The sequence below is a fragment of the Abramis brama genome, assembly GCF_963993115.1.
Source record: "Abramis brama genome assembly, chromosome: 17".
In the NCBI taxonomy this organism is placed as follows: domain Eukaryota; kingdom Metazoa; phylum Chordata; class Actinopteri; order Cypriniformes; family Leuciscidae; genus Abramis; species Abramis brama.
In genome coordinates this window covers 27063923-27084234 of record NC_139979.1, presented here as the reverse complement: position 1 = coordinate 27084234, position 20312 = coordinate 27063923, and the positions used below count along the sequence as shown (strand labels likewise).

Genomic DNA, 20312 nt, shown 5'->3' with positions numbered 1-20312 from the left:
GGGTGTGAGAACATTTGTAAAAAAAAATTGTGGAAGGTCTTACAAGCTATTCTGGATCTTTTTGACCCCAAATGACGTTTGATGAAATATATATATATATATATATATATATATATATATATATATAATTTTTTTTTTTTTTTTTTTTTTTTTTTTTTAAATCCCTTCATCTAAATGGCATGAGACTTGATGTGGTGGTTGACACTTGCTAGATCTACAAACAAAAAAATATATATATTTGAGAGATGTCTGGTTGTATGTTAGAGTGAAAAAAAGTCACACTCAGGATGTTCAGGGTCTCCAGAGACCCTGGACAATAAAATGTGATTTTGTAAAAAAACAACAACAAAAAAACAAAAAAACAAATGTAAAATCCCTCACTTTATTAATGTTTTTACTCTACATTTGTGCAGTGTTGGGGGATTTAAGATTGTTTTTAAATTAATATAAATAAATGGAAAAACATTTTTTCATAGACATAAATGGTAGACTATATAAAAAAAAAATGTGTTACATAATTTGCATTATAATGTTAAAAAAACACATTTTATTGTCTGGGGTCTCTGGGGTCTCTGGAGTGTACATCCCAAATGAACAGCTTATAAGGGTTAAAGCATATATTTAAACAATAAATGTGTTTTAAATCACAGTTTGAACACACTAGATTCATTAAACTTAAACTATTTTGAAAATTAGTTAAACATTTCAACATATGATAAACAAGACATCTTTTTAAAATTCATATAGTATGCACATTTGCCACAATACTATCAGAAATTATCTTCATGGTGGCAACAGTTTTTTACACAACCAAATTCCTCACTTGCAGTGCAAGGAGATAGTCTGCGTTCTGGACAGTGTTGTTTGAAAGCTAAACACAGATATGATAAGGTCTGGTAAACATATGTTAAACTCCCTTTTTACTCTCCTCTTGAGAACAGAACGAAGTTTCCAATTCAAGTCATGGATGTACACACTTTTAGCAGGAAACTTTTTTTATTTCTATTTCTTTGTAATGTATACCTTTATTGTACTACAACTGAAATTTGCTCCAACAGCATTCTCCCTGGATCAAAAGGTATTTGTGTTTTTTATTTTTTATTTTATGAAAAAGACGATTTTATCACCTTTTTAATTATATTTAATAGTTTTTAACAGGTTTTTAATAGTATAGATTTCAGAACAGCCAGTTTGTAATTTATTATTATTATGATTATGATTTTCTCTGGTCAAACATTATCATTAAATATAGTTTGGACAAATGACCTTCACTTTTTTGCGAATTGCTATGATAATTCATGTGGTAACATCTAAACCATTCATGTGGTAAGCATCAAACTGCTTGTCCTAAGCAGGGTTCCAATGATGCTGGAGCCTATTTCGGAGTCTCAGGCCAAAGGTAAGGAAACACCCTGGATGGATGGCCTGTCCATGGCAGGGCATTACTGTATCAACCTGAGTAACTTAGGTTACACTTACAAATCTAAATTTAAGGGCAAGATCAGTTAGAAATAGCTCTTTAAGGTAACAATTGCAGATGACCACTTTTGACATTATTAGCTCCCTGCTGGTTTGTTGTTGTCATACTGGGTAGATGAAATCATTAATTGAATGTGCTACAGTAGCTTCTCATATGACAGGAAACCTGCTGGTAAACACAACAGTGTGCCTTTGTTAAAAAGTGGTTCTGTCATTGAAAGGATCACAGTGTCAGCAAAGGAAATTTTCTGGAACATTAACGTGTCAGTGATTATTCCATTACGGTAAACAGCAAGCATTTAAGAGCTGATGCTATTTCTGGAAATGAGGTGTGTGTGTGTGTAATGATATATACAGTTTGTTTGTTTCATAAACAAAACAAAAAAACTGTTAAGAGGAAATGTCTCTGCGCGCAGCTCATACTTTTGGCAATGCCAATAAACTTACCCTTCTTGATATTGAATAACTGTCTGTATTTAAACAGCTGTTTGGGTAAGACCTGTCTGTACATTTTCTGTTGAGAGGCCCCAATCTCTAACTTTGTCTTCATCTAACAGGTGATCCAGGTGACGTGGGAACAAACGGTGAAGGGGGCAGACTGGGGAAAACCGGTCCACCTGGCCAGCGAGGTCTCTGAGACGTTGTTGGTTTGTTATTTAATGAATCAGTGATAGATTAAAGGGAAGTTGGTTGAAGCATGTCTGTTTACTGTTCATAGCCAAAAATATCCAGTAAGCTCAAATCAGCTGCTTTAATAAAACTTTCTAATGCAGTTGCTCCTTCTGTGCTGGATTTTTTTAATTATTTTTTTTTTTTTTAATTAATATTTATTTTGTAAAGCACTTTTTCAAACAGATTGTTTCAGGTAAATGCATGTTGGCCATAATGAACAGGGAATATAGCATTAAATAAAGAATTTTCCGTTTATCTCTTTTAGCCCCAAATGAGCAGCCAAAGGGCAAAAAAATGTGGTGAGGTGTTGGAGAAAAATCTTGAAAAGAATCAGTCTCATCTGGGTCCCATACTCCTCTGGCAACAAAATAGTGTCATTAATAACAATACATATTTTAAGATTCAAGTCACATGTTCAGTTAAACAGATGTAAAATTATGCTGCCTTTCAACACATTATTAAGGCAGTAAATACAGCTTTTGAACATAATGATTGCAATATAAGGAAAATATTATGGAGTCCATCCTTCCATTTTTGACTACTCTAGTATCCTCAGTATGGGAATCCCAAAATAGGAAAGCAAAGGAGAATGATTAGCGTAGCTGATAATCATATTATTTCAGACACTTCACACTTTCATGAGACATAACTGTAATAGGTTATGAGATGTGTTATGTGAATGCTTGGCTAAAGAGTTGTGTCTTTAATCTAGATTTAAACTGAGAGAATATTATCTGAACCCCACATATTTTCAGAAAGGACTTTCCAGAGTTTAGAAGCCAAATGCAAAAAAAAAAGCTCTCCTTATTTACCTTAAAATCATATTGGAACAATAAGTAGTCCAGAGTTTTGTGAACTTGAATGAGTTTTGTGGAATATGTATTTTTATAAAATTGAGCTGCATTACACTGATCAAGCTGTTGGAATTTCTTAAATGCTAGACAGTAGCTTCTTATGTACCACTCTAAAGAAGTGGTAGCATATGTACTACTCTACTAAGTTTGACCTGAAGTTAGCTGTTTGATGTGTCCTTGCCCTCACTGGGCATCAGAGTGTAGCTGGAAGACTGTCTGTTTCTGCCAGACCACATCTTCCCTTGAGGGAAGTCATGTCAGGGGCAGGCAGACATGTTAATTGAGGCCAGGGGCAGCGGTGTCGCCATGTGTTCAAAGATGGAAGTGTAGAGCTCTGCAGCAGACAAGCCTCTTCCAGGCTGTTAATCGAACCAGTACAAGAACGCCTGCAATTGCAATCACAAGAAGACATGACCTCTTTTCCACACATAAACGTACTTTACTAAAAATAAAATGAAAAAAGCCAAAATGCCAGGAAGGCTCTCAGCCTGTTTTTTCACTCTACAGAGTGACCACAGAGGCATTAGGTTTTTCAATGGCTGTTTACTGCAAAATTTTGTTATAATTTTAGCTATGCATCTAAATGTAACACATCTGCAAAATGCTATACATGACAGCTAAATGTTCATCAGAAAAAAAAGGAAACTCAGAACTGATGGGTTTGACTAGCAAAACCATACTAGACTCTGCTTTAATTCATTTTAAACAAGTACAGGAAATTATCATTCCAGTTTTTAATCAACCTCACACCCTCAAAGCAAAAATGAAATCATTCACAAGAATAGAAAGAGAAAAAGTTCCAAAGTTTAAAATCTAAGTATTGCAGGATGTCATTTTGAGACATTCAGATGGTTCAGTTCCTCTTCTCCACATAATTTTGTTTAGACACAAGGATGGTTCCTGCACTCCACGAATCATTTCATAAATGCTGTCTGAGGTTTTCCAGCATAGTTTGCCATATAACTGAAATATTTTAATAAATGGAGCAATCACTGCTGATGGCAGACAGCAACTGAAACGCTTTATTCTGTAAAAAAAGATATGAGAACATATGTATGGGAATGTCAGTGCCACTCAGCCAAAATGATTAATCACAGAGATGATATTAAATGACAGTACAGAAATGAAAGCAATTGTATCCTATTAATGCTTTGGCAGTTGTATCCTATTATTGCTTTGCAAAACTCAGGAATGCCTATTAACCATTTCCAGATGGATATTTAATTAGGAACTTTGGTCCAAGGCTGTCACAAGCAGTCCCAAAAACAGCTGTCTCAAACCTTTTAACGAGCTGGAAAATGTAATTTAATCAGTTTTATATCAAAGACTACTGACACAATATAATTTCGCCACACACAAAATGCAATGATTGAGGCTAAAAGAGTATGCACATAACAAGACTTATTGTGCTTTGATAGTGTGCTTGATTCCATTGGAAACGCATTGTGAGGCAATTTTCATGAATTTTGGCAGAGTCAGATAACCAGTAACCTTGTTTTCTTCTTCCATAGGCCTGACCGGTGAATATGGAGAAAAAGGAGAGAAGGGCCAAATGGGAAAGATGGGCCCTAGGGGAACGAGAGGTTAGACACTAAACAGAGATTGAATGCTGTTTGTTTATGTATGCTATGTTTACATATTATGTATGCTATATTGATACTTGATGACTGAAGGCTAAAATGCCGTGCTCATTGATCTAATTAGGTAATGTGGATGTCCTAATGCCCTTCTAGAAAGTGAAGGTATTTACTGTCCTACATCAATATTTTACACAATACTGTACCAGTAAAATTCCAGAAAATTTGGCACTCCAGGAAAAGAAACAACTGATACATAATTTGAAATTATTCTCTACTCAATCTGAACAAAACTGCATAATAAAAAATAAATAAAATAAATAAATAAAAAATTGTTTAATTCCCAAGCGTTTATTTTTTTATATAACAGGACACAAAACACTAATGTTTCAAAAGAAAAATCATGGTTAGTTGGAGACAGACATAATTTGCTTTGCAGATAAGACCAGTGTGAAGTACTGTATGTGCACTGCTGCCATCTACTGGTTATTCACTCTTATTACTGGATTCTATAACTCATTGATATGTGCTTGCAATATTAATAATTAGAGGCTAATGTTTAGTTATTAGACTGTATGTTTAAATGAAATGTCAGAGGTTAAATTGTAACTGTTAATCTGTTACTGTGACAGGTGACAAGGGACAACAAGGAATTGATGGTCTCCCAGGGTTAAAAGGAAAGCCTGGTAAATGTCAAAGCATCTGTGTGTTTTCCGGCTCTGTCTGAATGCATTTCATATAAGAAAAAATACTTGTATCTGTCTCTGAATAAACAGTAGGCATTAGATTTTCTTCATATTTATTATTGTTTATGATAACACTGCCTAAAGGCTGCACAATTTGTGTAACAGGTACGACCTGTGACTGTGGGAGGTACCGAAAGGTTGTCAGACAGATGGAAATCAATATAAGCAAACTGAGAAATGCTGTCAAGTTTCTTAAGAACGGTGAGACTTGTGTGTTTAATTAATCGAATTTGCTTGTGTGACCTTGATATTGTTTTAATGTTCTCCATTGTGATAAGCATGCCATTTCCATGATATTAGACAACATAAGAAACAATACACAAAGTATTAACCCTGTAAACCTTCACACAAATGGTGCAATAAAAAAACAAAAAAAAACATTGATTTCATTATATACTAATACTAACTCTAACAAATGCATTATAATTTGTTGATTGGCCTAACTTCAAGAATATTTTTTTATTCACAACACCTGCCAAATAGTGAGAGTTAAAAATGCTTAATAAATATATTCATTGACTCAAAACCATGGACTTTTTATAACTGTCAACATCATTTTTAGTAGTTGTATGAAGTCAACTTATTTTTGTGAAATAGATGTCAATTTTTGTTGTTGTTGTTGTTGCTCTCTTGCAAAATGAATACTAGATGAGCTGAGACAACAGCTCCATTCCATATTGCATGTCACAATTATTTCCACTGAAAACACGGACAAATGTTTACTAGACACTAACCAGTACTATGTTTTGTCAATTTCTTTAAAGTGGTTCTAGGTATCAGGGAGACTGAAAACATGTTTTATCTGCTGGTGACAGAGGCACGGAGGTATGAAGACTCACTTCTAAACTGCAAGTTGCGTGGGGGGTCTCTTGCTATGCCCAGAACCACAGAGACAAACACCTTGCTGGCCAACTATATCAGAGAAGCTGATCTTACTTATGTGTTCATAGGACTACAGGTAGGGGTGACAGAGGTGGGGTATGTGTATGTTGATGGTAACCCCCTCTTGAATACCACAGTCTGGGCTCTGCAGGGGCCACACAGCAGTAAAGGTGCCTGTATGCAGCTTGGTAGTACCGGAGGCTGGAGCCAGGTAGATTGTGGAGCCACACAGTACTACATATGTGAGTTTGCCAAAAACAAAAACACTTCAGCAACTTAAGACTTGTGATGGTTTAATGGCCACAGAGGAAAAGAGTTTTTATTTTTATATCATCATTTTAAATATGCTATGCTAATGTATGAGTAAATGTCATATATCTTGTCTCATGTTGGCTAATGTATTTAGATTTTTTTGTAAAAATATTTTGATGTTTCTGATTTTATGAAAATTATCCACCACCCTTTAAATCACTTAAATTAAATAAAAAGTAAATAGGATAACAAGGGGTCTGTGAGTGTGTCTATGCCTTTCTTTAAATAATGGTGAGGGAACTTTTCACTCTAAATCCTTCACTGTTAGATCTCACTGTTTTTTACAGCAAAATACTGCCAGCAAGTGATTGTAAAAACTAATTACAATAATCTACTGCAATTGCTGAATATGGTTATTTTTTTATTACTCTACAATGTAAAATATAAAATTATGTTTTATTATTATTAATTTGCAGACTCAAAACTCACTTCTTATTCACTTCACTTATACTGTTGCTTCATCATTAACAAAATATACAAAAAACAAAAAACAAAAAAACAAGTGATTTATTATTGACATAAGGTAATCAGTATGTGTACAGATAACACTTATTTGCCCAGCAGATAAATAGAATTGCATGTTGCTATCTGTTCATCATGGCATTGTCATATGTGAAGCTAAGGTACTTTTTATAAGAAGCTCTGATAAATGCTAAATACCTAAAAAAAACTTAAAATTTTCTGTGCACATTAGCAGTATTCAGTGTATATCCCTCATCATTGTACAAACTAAACAGAGTCACTAAAGCAGTGGTCTTATCCACGAAACTAGGCTATAATTTATAAAAATAAGCCTATGCACTTCACCTCTATTCATGGAATGTGAATGTTTTCTATCAACAATCACCTTTTCAGAAAGCCTTTTACCCCTTTCAATATGATTCCACTTCAACTGTAAGTATATTGATTTCATTCAGTACCAAACTCCATTAATTAATTTTATAACTCCACAAAGCACTGGAAGAAATGTACATTATTTATTTATAGTTTATTTGGTAGGGTTAGATACAGTGAACATAGATTATCTTCTCGAAGCAATCCCATGTCAGTATCATGTTTATAGCCAAGGCTAATTCACAACTCCGCACATTCACGTTTATCTGGGCTTTTTTCTGGGCTTTTCTTTATAATCATTTTAGGGTGTAACATAATATTTACTCAGGTATGTTGAACCTAAGCATATGCATTAATCATTAACCAAAGTTGTGAAACCATTCAGTTATTTTTGTACATGGCCAAACAGAAGAAGAAAAGTCATATGGTGCAAGGAAAATACAAATTGAGAGGCATATTTTAAATACCTTCATTTTAAATAGGTATTTAAATACTCCTTTTTTAAAGGAGGTATTCATTCACAGTAAATAGCCTGCCCTCAGTCCCAGGGATTTGGCTGAACTGTGGGAGTGAGAAAGGACCGAACAAAATGGGAGTGGCCACACACCTGTCAGACCTGTTCCTGATACATGACTCCAGCAGAATTCTCCTATGGATTAGTCTTTTGTTCAACCTGTGCTTGTCGAGCTGAATGAGGATGGCGGAAACACCGAACCCAGCCACTACCTCCTTCCCAGCACCGACTATTTCTCTACCCCTCGGAGTGGAAATACTGAGGACGTATTCCGGGGCCCTGATATGTTTGGAAATTGTAAGTGTTGTTGTTTGTAGCTATTTCAAGACTTACTGGGTTAAACTTCTGTAACTCACAAAGGTGTGTCCCTTGTAGTATTATGGCAATACACACCTTGATAACTAAAACATGGCCAAAAAATGGAAGTCATAATAATATGGCTGTTATGATTATTTATACTTGATAGTCTGAGAGAGAATACAGTAATACTACATTAATTATGTCTGTACACACCAATTATACAATCTTTAAGGCCTCTGAATTCAGAAATGTCTTCTTCTTTTTTTCAAACACTAGGTGTTTGGAGGATTGGTGTGGATATTAGTAGCATCGACGAATGTGTCCGTGCCATTGTTGCAGGGATGGGTGATGTTTGTATCAGTAACCATGTTCATCTGTTCATCTGTATACCTCGCCCTGTTTCTGCTGGGCCTGGCTGACAAGATTAACACTGACTGGAATTTCATGGTGAGTGTGTATTTCTTTACAAATGCACAGTGCTCAGACTAGCTCTAACACATACATGGAGTTGACACTTTAGTGTAGATTATTGTACACAGATTTCCAGGACAATCCTCCAAGTAGAGTTTGGGGTTAAGCACCTGCCTCAAGGTCACTGGGGTGGTAGAGCAGGAAATAGTGCTTGCAAGATTTAAGGTCATTTTTTCAGGTTATTTTAAATGCAAGAAATTCACTTTTAATAAAACTACATCTTTATTTGTGTAATATAAAGGTCACTTTAAAAATATATCAGATTTTTTTTGTTATTACATAGTTATTACACTACATTAAAATAATGATTTGATTTCTGGTGTCACCACAACTAACGAATTTGCCCCAATTATCTTTTTATTTTATTTTAAAAGTTGCAGTAACAAGAAATACCTGTGAATAAAACATCAAATTAGACCCCCTTTGCCAGTGTCCACACATTGTAATGTTTTTTCTTTGTTGTGCTCAAAAATCAACACACATTATGTTTAATTTCATTAAATGTGAGAAAGATAAATGGCAAGAAAATAAAAATAAAAATTCAAACAAGTACCGTTGTACAATGTCAATGTACAAGTACAATGTCAGTTAAATTTTGAAAAGTGAAAAAGTGGGGGATTTTCAAACTCTAATCTTACATTTAGCATTTTAAGATGGCCCTCAGAAACAAGGATGAGGAGGAAAAAGAAAAAGAAGAAATAAAAGAAGTTTAAATATAGTCCTGCTTTGCAAGCTGTAGAATAGGCATTTGGCTCAGATAAATCTAATAGCAAGACTTAGGTGTCAAAGAATAAGCATTGTGCCAGTTTTCAATAGTGGCCATGGCCTCAACTCCAGTGCTGAGTAATGTCTACTCTATAACCATGATTAATGTTAATGGTCTACCACGCTTATGTAACAATTAGTTCACTGAAGGCGAGTTGAATGTGGAACCACTGTGCAGTTTATTAAATGAAACAAACCAAACTAACAAAAATAAACCATGACATAAACATTAGCAAACTTGTCTAAAACTTGGCATTAACAAACTTGACAAACTCACAGACAGAGGGATTACAAAAAACAAAGCTAGACAAGAAACAAAGTAACATGAGAGCCATAAATACACATGGATTTATCACATAACACCTGAGAGTAATCAGCCAATGACCAAACAGAAAAGAGAACATGATTAGAATAAACTAATAGGTGTGTTCGACTTCATGTGGCGCTGCGCAGACCGTTCAGCAAGATTTGCTGTTTGCAGTGGGGGGGGGGGGGGGGGGGGAATCGAAAATTTGCTGTTATAAAAACGTGAATTTGTGAGTATTAGCAGAATTGGTGTCATAATAAACACAAAACACACGTCATTATTGTCATTGGTGAACGCCCTGGCGAAACACCCACACAAAAAAACACAAAACAGTCCAGGAGGGTGGTGGATTGGAGGAGGTCCAGGGGGAGGGATGGAGGGCCAGGCCCGTGAAGAGGAAGAGGGCGTGGACCAGAGCTTAGATCATGGAGAACGGGCAGACAAGGGATGTGGAGCAAAGGCTGGCCTGGATAATGGAGCAATAGCATGCATGAAACATCCGGCAGATGACTACACTATGCAGGATCTGGTGGCCACGGTGGATCCAGCAGGGATAGGTACCACCAGAGTGGAGCTGGTGGTTGTGATTTTCGCCAAAGCAGCACAGATTACCTTGTGGACTCAGGGGGCCATGGTGGAACAAAGTCCAGGGCAGTCCTCCTGAAAGTCTGTGAAAGGACTTACTGGTCATGACATGAGACATAGACAGTCCTTGTACAGCCCAGGTAGATGACTCAGATAGAGCTGTAGCCGTCGCCACCGCCTCGGAAGGAGTGAGCCCCACACACACACAGCATAGCGGTGGTCATTACAGGAAGTACCGTGGACAGAGGTATGATCTCAGGAACTACTTGACCTAGACTTGGAACCACTGGACTTGGACTTGATTGCTGCTCGACCTGACCTCAACTGTGGATCCATTACACTAGTGGTCAGTCTCGTCCATCCCGAGCCTGGTTTTCGCCCTACCTGAGAGAACTCAAACAATGACCCAATGATCAAACATAACTAGGGCTGCACGATTAATCGCAATTTCCATGTAATCACACTTAAACCGATTTGGCTGACAGGCTAGGATGCAAGGACTCAGTTGTCGGGGCCTAGAGAGGACAAGCTGCGATGCCGAAGCCGCTGCCCCTGGCGCCTCAAACTGAAGAGAGAGAGAAGTGCGTGTGACCGCCAGACACCGCCCCCTTTCCTGAACCCATCCCATCTCATTCAGCTGCTACAGCAATGATGCCCGATAGGGATTTCCTGGAATGATGTATGTTATTGTACTTCTGTGGTGGGGCAAATTTGGCGTGTCTGCTTGAGAGCGCCCTCTGGCGTTCAGATGGAGCAGCATTTACTACTGACCAGCCGCACTGCACTGACAAGTTGCGCGTAAAATAATCACAGCCTTTGCCAAATCACGTGGGGTTTCTTTGCCATTAATTGTGCAGCCCTAAACAGAACAGAGAAACAAATGACTAGAATAAACCAATAACAACATAATACATAAGAACAGGGGAATCACATGACATAGCCAGGAACATGACAAAACTAGGAACATATTGCTATAACAATTACAAAGTAAAAGGCATGAAAACCTAAGTGATTCAAGGTCCAAAACCAAATGAGACTACTTACATAAACCATAGTAATAATAGAGGTTAGAGGATAATAATAGTTAATAAATAGAGGTTAATAATGCAGTGATGTATATATAATTATGTTGCTCAATTTAGTCTGTGAATACATTTAAAACTGATTTTAAAAAGCTATTATAAGTTATTATAACTAAGTAATTATTAATCTGACAGGATTCTCTGAAATACAGTCTTTTGATCTGGTGATCTGTACACATCATAAGCATTATAAATTGTCTTCCATTCACAGGATATGTTCTACCATTTCATCGCTTTGCTGTTTTATTTTGGTGCATTCTTGCTGGAGGCTACAGTTTCATCTGCGGGTGCATATGTAAACAGCACCTGTATACGCAGACCCCGTGGCAATATAATGACATTTCTGGACTATCGGGAATACAGCATTAATGTTGCTGCTGCGGTGAGTTGTTAACACTACCTTTATTTTCCCTTGCTTTTTCATTGTACCCCTTTAGCGTAATTTTTTGATGAACAGGTTGCACCATTGCTTTCAGTTACCATATGCGTCAGATCAAGACGCATTCAATTCTTTAGATATTTCAAAATTATCCAACCCCTACCCTTAACCTTAACCATTTCTCAACAATATAAAACACATAACAGGCAAATAAAAGTAGCATTAATATGTATTGTCAAGTATTTTGTTACAACGTGGATGCAGCAGAGATGAAACAGGATTTAAGTGCAGCAGCTTTATTCAAAATCAAAACTTCACAAAACAGGAACATGAACAGAACAACCACGAACATGCAACGTAGAACTGACAAAGAACTGATAGAAACACAGGGCTTAATTAGACAGCAACTGAGGAGCAACAAGACACCTGAACTGAAACTAAAATCAAATCATTTACCATGGAAACAAACAGGCAGGGGGCGGAGACTGAACTAGACAGAACTGAACTAATTAACAGATTAACCAAACACTGACAAGAACAGAAATCGAAACAAACTGACAACGTAACATATTTATAGCAAAAACTGACCAAAAACAGGATAAAAGTGTTACAAACAACTGATGTTGCATTCCAAGTCTTTTGAAGTCATACGATATGCACCCGAACCTTAGCATGACGCAATCAATCACGAGACAGATGAAAGTTGATACCATATTACAGTCAAAGCTGATGTAACATTTTTTCTAGCAGCAATTTTTGAATGTGTGCACAGGATGAGGATCTTTACGGCAGATGGTAGTGATCGCTTTGGTACTGTTCCTAACACAAACCAATTGTTTGGTACTGAAATATATTGTGACAGCACTTGAATCTGAATCATTTTTACAGTTTGGGGATTATATGTTCCCATGAAACAATACTACATAATTTACATAAAATGTTTTCTCCCTTTGACAAGACAAAAAAAAATTAAAATAAAAAATAGAATTTGAAAAATGTTTTATAAATGACCTGTTTATTCCAAAATCTACCAGGCCTGTTATATACTATTTTATTTTATATATAAATGGGTTATAAGGGGTTGTGTTATGTGCTCAACAATATCTAAATTGTTTAATGGAAATACAATTATTATGGCTGTTTAAATTGAAAGTCATACCTCAACACATACGTCATAATGGCAAAATTATAACCCAATATATAATTTCAACATGACTATAAAATTCCCATGCACATTGTGTCTGTGTGTTATGCAAAGGTTTATAATTGAAAACAATGTGAAAGCCTGCATGTAAAAAAATTACACTAAAGGGGTACACAGTGCTTTAAAAAGTGATAAGCCAGTTTGTAATCTTATGTTTAGTTCTACTCACTGTCCAGTATTGTCTTTGTTTTTTGTTTTTGCTATGGGCAATGGTTTTGGATATTCTTCTTTGTTTTTCCTTTTTTTTTTTTTTTTTTTTGATTAAAGGGAGAGTTCACCCGAAAATGAAAATTCTGTCATCATTTACTCACCTTCAAGTTGTTCCTCTATGTTTTTCTTTCTTCTGCTAAACCCAGAAGAAGATATTTTGAAGAATATGGGTAACCAAACAGTTGACAGTAGCTATTGACTTCCATAGTATGTAAAAAAAACCCTAAAAACTATCATTGGCTACTGTCAACTGTTTGGTTACCCATATTCTTTGGGTGAACTATCCCTTTAATAATAAAATGGTTGATATTAAGATCCACCTCTCCCTGCTCCATATTCCTTTGCCTGCTCGAGGAGTTGCTGTTTTGGACTGGTAAGGATGCTTATGCAGAGTAATGATTTGGACACACCACTGAGTCACAATGTTTACAACTTTCAAGGGCTACTTATACCTGCTCAAAACAAACAAACAAACAAAATTTTTTTTTTAAGGGAACACTTAAATCACACATTGGATCTGAATGAATGAAATATTCAATTTGAAAATCTTTATTTATCATTCTATAATTTGTTAAGAACAAAATTATGTGACAACAGTCATTGGAAACCAAAATCATCAACTCACTTCAAAATCATACCAAAAATCAATGTTAAAAACTAAACTTACAGGCTGATCCAACTTGCATGAAGTTAATCACGGCAACTCATGATGTAAGTCAGTAGTGTGTATTATACAGGCCCCCACTTGCCTGTATATACTCACAACAGCGTCTGGGCATGCTCCTGATGAGATGACGGGTGGTGCCCTGGGGGATCTCCTCCCAGACCTGGATCAGGGCATCTGTGAGCTCCTGGACACTCTGGTGTGCTACTTGGCAGCTTCGGATGCTCCGAAACATAATGTCCCAGAGGTTCTCAATTGGATTTAGGTCTGGGGAACGTGAGGGCCAGTCAGTGGCATCAATGTCTTTCGTCATTCGTCACTTAGTTAAGCTCTACTTTGTGCCAAAACAACATTTGATACTCTACCTGTTTGAGTTTGAACACCTATATAAGGAATATATAATTATATAATTATATTTGCAACCTTCACTATTCACATTCTAAAGCAGAAACAAAATCGTAATATTTATGTGAGCCATGTTTGCATTTTCTTTCAAGCGATTAAAATTCTAAACACTTACAGTATGTAAATAATTCTGTTATTTCTCTCTCCACAGATATTTGCCTTTATAGTGACTTTGTGTTATGGCTGCAGTATGTTCATGGGCTTCAGGAGATGGAGAAAATAGCACACAAAAAGTGGAGCACATGTGACCCATTCATAACACGGATGTCTTCAAATGTCAACTGTACTATTATGGACATTACACAAGGTGATAATGGTACCACTGGTTTACCACAATGTTTCCAAGTTCTTTATTCACATTAAAGTAAAGAGTCATTTTAAAAGCTGTAAAATATTTACATTTTTTGGTGATTTGGCCAAAAAGATATACAATCATATTTAAATTTTACTTGTTTTAAGATGTTATCCTTAAACTTCACTGGTGCTCAGAGAGGTACAATATTTCACCAGTCAGTGCTAGATTTTGATTTTATCTTATTGGTAATATTTCTAGATATATTATCAGTCCCAAAAACAAATTGTAAATCCTTTTTCACCTGTATTACCCTAGTGAAAAATAAATATACTGAAATGTTTTTGAAATGCATTTATTTTATGCTAAGTATACAACAAATACATTTACATATTTATGTACTTAATATAAATACCCTGCAATTGTACTTTTGGTATACTAAATGGGTATACTTAAAGTCTTCTAAATCAGAAACAAATAATTTTGTACTTAATGCACTTTAGTTATCCAGAAAGAGCGCTGAGGACCAACTGAAGATATACTTAAGTATATTTGATTGTGCTAAAGTGAAACTATTGCAAGTATACTTTGTCAAGTCAACTCACCTTCATTTATATAGCGCTTTTTATTTACAATACCGATTGTTTCAAAACAGCTTTACAGTGATAATAGGACAATAATGCAACAAAGATTGTTGTGGCTGTACAGCAGCTCTGACAGCATGCCAATGTGTATTACGTGCGTATTACGTCTATTTAGTCTATAGGCATGTGGGTAACATTTTAGAATACTGTTCCTTCATTAATTAATAAATACACAGGAACAAATGAGTTACGCACTATTAACATTCTACTAACTACTATTAACTAACAAGAAACTCTGCTTAACCAATTAGTTAGTAGCGCTCAGTTGAATGTGGTATTCACTATTAGCTAATCAGTAACTACTTTTTTTTCATACCTCTCAGAGAACTATTATATAAATAGTTCTCTGAGAGGTATATAATTATTATATAATTTATAATAAAAGGTAACGGTAACCCACTAGTAATGACTCAAGTGTGACTACATCCTTCTAAAGAAACTACTAATTATTTGGATCAGTATTCTAAAGTGAAAAACATGATAACTACCTAATATTGACTGAAGTCATTGCAAGCTTTTAAGATTTTTGTAAGATTTTGAATAGTAATTCCTGATGTAACTATTTGGTATTTGGTATTTGGTAACACTTTAGTCATTACTTGTGTGTTCCCATGAACTTCACTTTAGAATACCGATCTTTATTTATATAAAGAATAGTAGTTCCTTTAGAAAGATGTAGTAACACTTGAGTTATTACTATCCAAAACCTTACAAAAACCTCAACAGCTTACAATGTCTTCAGTCAATATTAGGTTACTGATTTGCTAATAGTGAACTACCACATTCGTCTGAGCGCTGTTACTTATTAAATTGTTAATCAGAGTTTCTTGTTAGTTAATAGTAGTTATAGAATGTTAATAGTGTGTTACTCATTTGTTCCTGTATAGTTATTTATCAATGAAGGAACAGTATATTCTAAAGTGTCACCGGCATGTGTATAAAGATTGGTATCAAAGAGCACACCCAGGTTCCTAACTGCTCGATGGTGTTTTTAGCCCCCAATGGCTCCTTCCAGGCAGCTAACTCTAACCTCAGCCTTAAACCTACCCATCCCCTCGCTGCCTGGAAGGCGCCATTGGGGGCTAAAAACACCAAACAACTTCCTAACTGACGACGAAGACATGACAGAGCAGCCATCAAGTGTTAGACAGTTTTCTAGGTTATTACGTGCAGAGGTTTTTTGTCCAATAATTAGAAACTCAGTTTTTTTTTTTTTTTTCAGAATTAAGTAATAGTGGTAAATTACTAGTCATCCAATTTTTTACACAGTATCAGCTATGTATTCCGTTAATTTTGTGAATCATGCCAATGCTATTCCACTAATGCCAACATAATTTTTGAGTCTATTCAAAAGAATGTTGTGGTGGATAGTATCAAATGCAGCACTAAGATCGAGTAACACTAATACAGAGATGCAACCACGATCGGATGATAAGAGCGAATCATTTGTGACTATAATGAGAGCTGTCTCAGTACTATGATACGGTCTGATAGGAATTCCTCGCAGATACCATTTCTTTCTAAAAAGGAACAGTTGTGAGGATACTGCCTTTTCTAGTATCTTTGACAGAAAAGGTAGATCTGAGATCTCTAGAATCAAGTTGCAGTTTTTTAATAAGAGGGTTAATCTAGGCATCTTAAAAGTTTTCTGTACATATCCTAGTGACAAAGAGGAATTATTGATATTAAGAAGAGGATCTTTGACCTCTGGAAGCATCTCTTTCAGTAGCTTAGTCAGAATAGTTTTTTTAGGCCTAACATACATGTTGTAGATTTAGATGATTTAAAGAGTTTAGACAATTCTTCCTCTCCTATAACAATGAATGAATTTTTACTTGGGACACTACAATGCACTGCCTGATGTGATACTGTAGTAGATGGTTGCATGGTTATAATTTTCTTCCTAATAGTGTCAATGTTGCGAGTAAAGAAGTTCATAAAGTGATTACTTCTGTGCTGTTTGAAAACGTCAGAAGTTGAAGCTTTATTTCTCGTTTATTTAGCTACTGTATCAAATAGGTTGCGTTTGTTTTCTTCTAAGAGAGTAAAAAAATATTAAAGTCTGATATTATACAGAGATCATACTGTCCTTACTAATTAAACACATTTTAGGCTTAATATTAAGAAATGTGCATTGTGCAATAAAGAACTCCAAATAAAGTTTAAATATAACATTTATGTCAGTAAGTCTCAAGCGATATGCCAGTAAATATGTTAATAGATTTGTAGTATGAAATAAATGTGTTTTAAATACATTTTGGTATAATTTTTTTTTTGTTTGTTTGTTTGTTTCCCACTAGGTGTTACTGTTACTGTAACAACAGCAAGGCAAAAGCTATTTTTTATGACAAATGTGCTTAAGTTAGATGCAACTGTGTATGTAATAAGCATAATATATTTAATATAACTTTTTTTTTTTATTTTTATTTTTTTTTTTACATAACTCATGTTAAATTTTATAATATCTTTTATAAACCATACTTTTTTTGTAATAGCTGTGGAATTTTCTGTTTTGGTGAAATGTGGCCACTAGAGGGCATCCTTTTCATGAATTATAAAAACTAAAATGCAACTGCCTGGTTCCTTCATTGAAAGTTTTTTTTAGAGCAAGCTCAGTGTAGATACTATCAGTACCCACAATATACTGTTAAAGTCATTGCAAAATGCCAGTTAAGTTTTTAAACCTTTATATGTCTTTATGTAAGTCTGTTATTTCCCACACCAGTAAAACCTTTGACCCTAACAGTGTAATGTCGGCTTGCTTGATTGGAAATCATGACTGCAAAGGGTTATCTGTCATGCTGTCTAAATTATTCTAACATGGCAAAATTTGGGTGACCTAAGAATTGTTTTTTGGCAGGACAATAATATTGAACAAACACAGGAAACTCCAGGAAAAAAAGTGTAGTTTATACATTTTTATGCTTTTTAATATATTTTTAAACTATAAATATATTCAGGTAATATACTCATCACAGTGTTTAAACAGAGGTTGTTATGTAATGTTAGGCAAGTGTCTTAACAATTTAATCAAATTGTTGGTGGTAGTTGGGTCTGTATCTGTTGAATCTTAAGAAAATATGGTCATGTTTCAAAATATGTATTTTATACAACTTATACAATATTCTTACTGTTATTTTATTTTGTAGTGGTTAAAATTTAATTAGATTTACAATTTACCAAAATAACTGCATTGAATGTAAGTGAATAAACCCAAAAGTGAACCATTGTATTGTATTGTAATAACAGCAGTTTGGGAAGAAATTGAATTGTAAAACTCTGATCATGTTAATATAATCTATACCTTGCCCAAAGTATACCAGTACTGTCCAGAGGTATTGTTTCTTCAGCCTGTCAATGGCTTTTTCAACATCTAAAGACAATGTAGCACATGGTGAACCAATTTCCAGCAGCTTGAATAAACAGCGTAGGCCTACATTATTAGCTGCCAGTAACATAACCAGTATGATCACTGTGCACCAGTTTAGTCATAAAAAAGGCAAAATGGGAGGCTAACATTTTAATTTAACTCCTCTATTTAAAAGAGACAGCGGTTTATGATTCCCACAAAGAGTTAAGTCTTGTCATGTCACAGGCCTCCCCAGTCTAGGGTCAGGGAAAAAGAAAAAGAAAAGAAACCCTCAAGAGTAACATTTATTGGGAAGTTCAAAAGACACAAAAAGAAGCTTCAAAAAGACATCAGGAGGGGGCCAGCTCTCTATGACTACAAACTGACAGGTCAGACCTAGAGTAATAAGAATAGGAGCCGATGGTTTTAACTTCCCAAAAGCCCTAGGAGCGCCTGACCACTTAAACCTCTGTTTTTGGGGGCCCTGGAGAGGTTTTGACATGCATTGCTGACATTTGTGCTTATTTCAGTTACTTTATAACATTTTAATGGATAAAGTCTGATTTCACTATATTCAGCACAAACGGTGCTACAATAATATGGGAGTACATAATATGTAGTTAGTATTTTTGAGAAAATCAAGTTTACGCCTGGTTGCACATGACAAATGATGTGAAATTTATGTCTAATAGGCCTATCAAGGTTTTAAAATTTTTTATTTGTTTGTTTGTAGTTTATTAGCAATAGTAATAATTCTGATTGCTAGAAGTTTTCATCCCCAAAATTGATTAATAATATACCTTTTGGGCAATTTCAAAGAATAAGTAGAATTTGTGAGAAACAACAAGATTTTGAGGATAAAGCTAAAGGTCTAGAGAAACGATTTTTAAATAGAGGGTATACATTTGAACCATTCAAAAAGCTAAGATACTTGCAAAAAATATGACAAGGGAAGATTATGTGCTATACTTATGACCTGAATATATTTATTTTTCATAAGGGTCATTAGTGAGTTGCCACCACTTAATTTTAGTTTATTATTTAGAGTATCATTTCATTTTTCATTCAGCCTTAAAGGGATGGTTCGGAGTAAAATCAACCTAGGGTCGACCATACGGTGTCATGGCATACGGACCATACGGTGTCACCATTTTGGTGAATGTTTGATTATTCTATTTAACTCTTTATTATACACCTGTTCATCCGGATTCCTATAACACTTTGAGTCTTGCACCGGCAGGGTATACGATCTCATAATCACAAGCTCATCAGTCTCTGTCATTAGACAGAGGTGATTGACTAATATCGGCCGTACTCCACTTTGCTCATTCTAGAATATATTATTTAGTCCCCATAGATCTGAACACACTTAATTAAGGTAAGATTATATCTAACCAGAGGCCACGACCATTACCATTGAACTGCATCCAAGCTGACCAACTTAACTACTTCTAATGGTAACTTTGTATAATCATGCCATGGTTTCCCACGTACACATAGCTAGCATAATACTATACAATAATCTGAGGTTGAGGCTCACCCTATTCAGATTGGTCTAACAACATTCTGTTATTCTAAACAGAAAACCCATTATTAGCCTCTCCAGTCTAAGTATACATTGACTAATGCCGATGTGTTAGTTGGATCAACCTAAGAAGGATTTCAGTCCATTAACCTGAGCATAGAATTGTGGTGTTATGAACTTATATTACCATATAATAGATATTGTCTCACATTAATCTGACATCGCTAGCTTTTATCTAAATCGTTATTTCGCTAGCCTGT

The 20312-nt window shown here is 35.3% G+C and overlaps 2 protein-coding genes across 2 annotated transcripts; both read left to right on the top strand.

Moving 5' to 3' along the window:
• Positions 1-931: 931 nt before the first annotated feature.
• Positions 932-6988, top strand: colec10 (collectin sub-family member 10 (C-type lectin)). Its single transcript, XM_084089402.1, has 6 exons — positions 932-1078; positions 2037-2108; positions 4517-4588; positions 5215-5268; positions 5434-5529; positions 6093-6988. The coding sequence occupies exons 1-6, from the start codon at positions 964-966 to the stop codon at positions 6488-6490; spliced, it is 807 nt and encodes a 268-aa protein (XP_083945528.1). The 5' UTR covers positions 932-963; the 3' UTR covers positions 6491-6988.
• Positions 6989-7756: 768 nt separating this feature from the next.
• Positions 7757-14881, top strand: mal2 (mal, T cell differentiation protein 2). Its single transcript, XM_084089270.1, has 4 exons — positions 7757-8167; positions 8447-8617; positions 11592-11762; positions 14394-14881. Exons 1-4 carry the CDS (start codon positions 8048-8050, stop codon positions 14463-14465), a joined length of 534 nt encoding a protein of 177 aa, XP_083945396.1. The 5' UTR covers positions 7757-8047; the 3' UTR covers positions 14466-14881.
• Positions 14882-20312: the final 5431 nt, after the last annotated feature.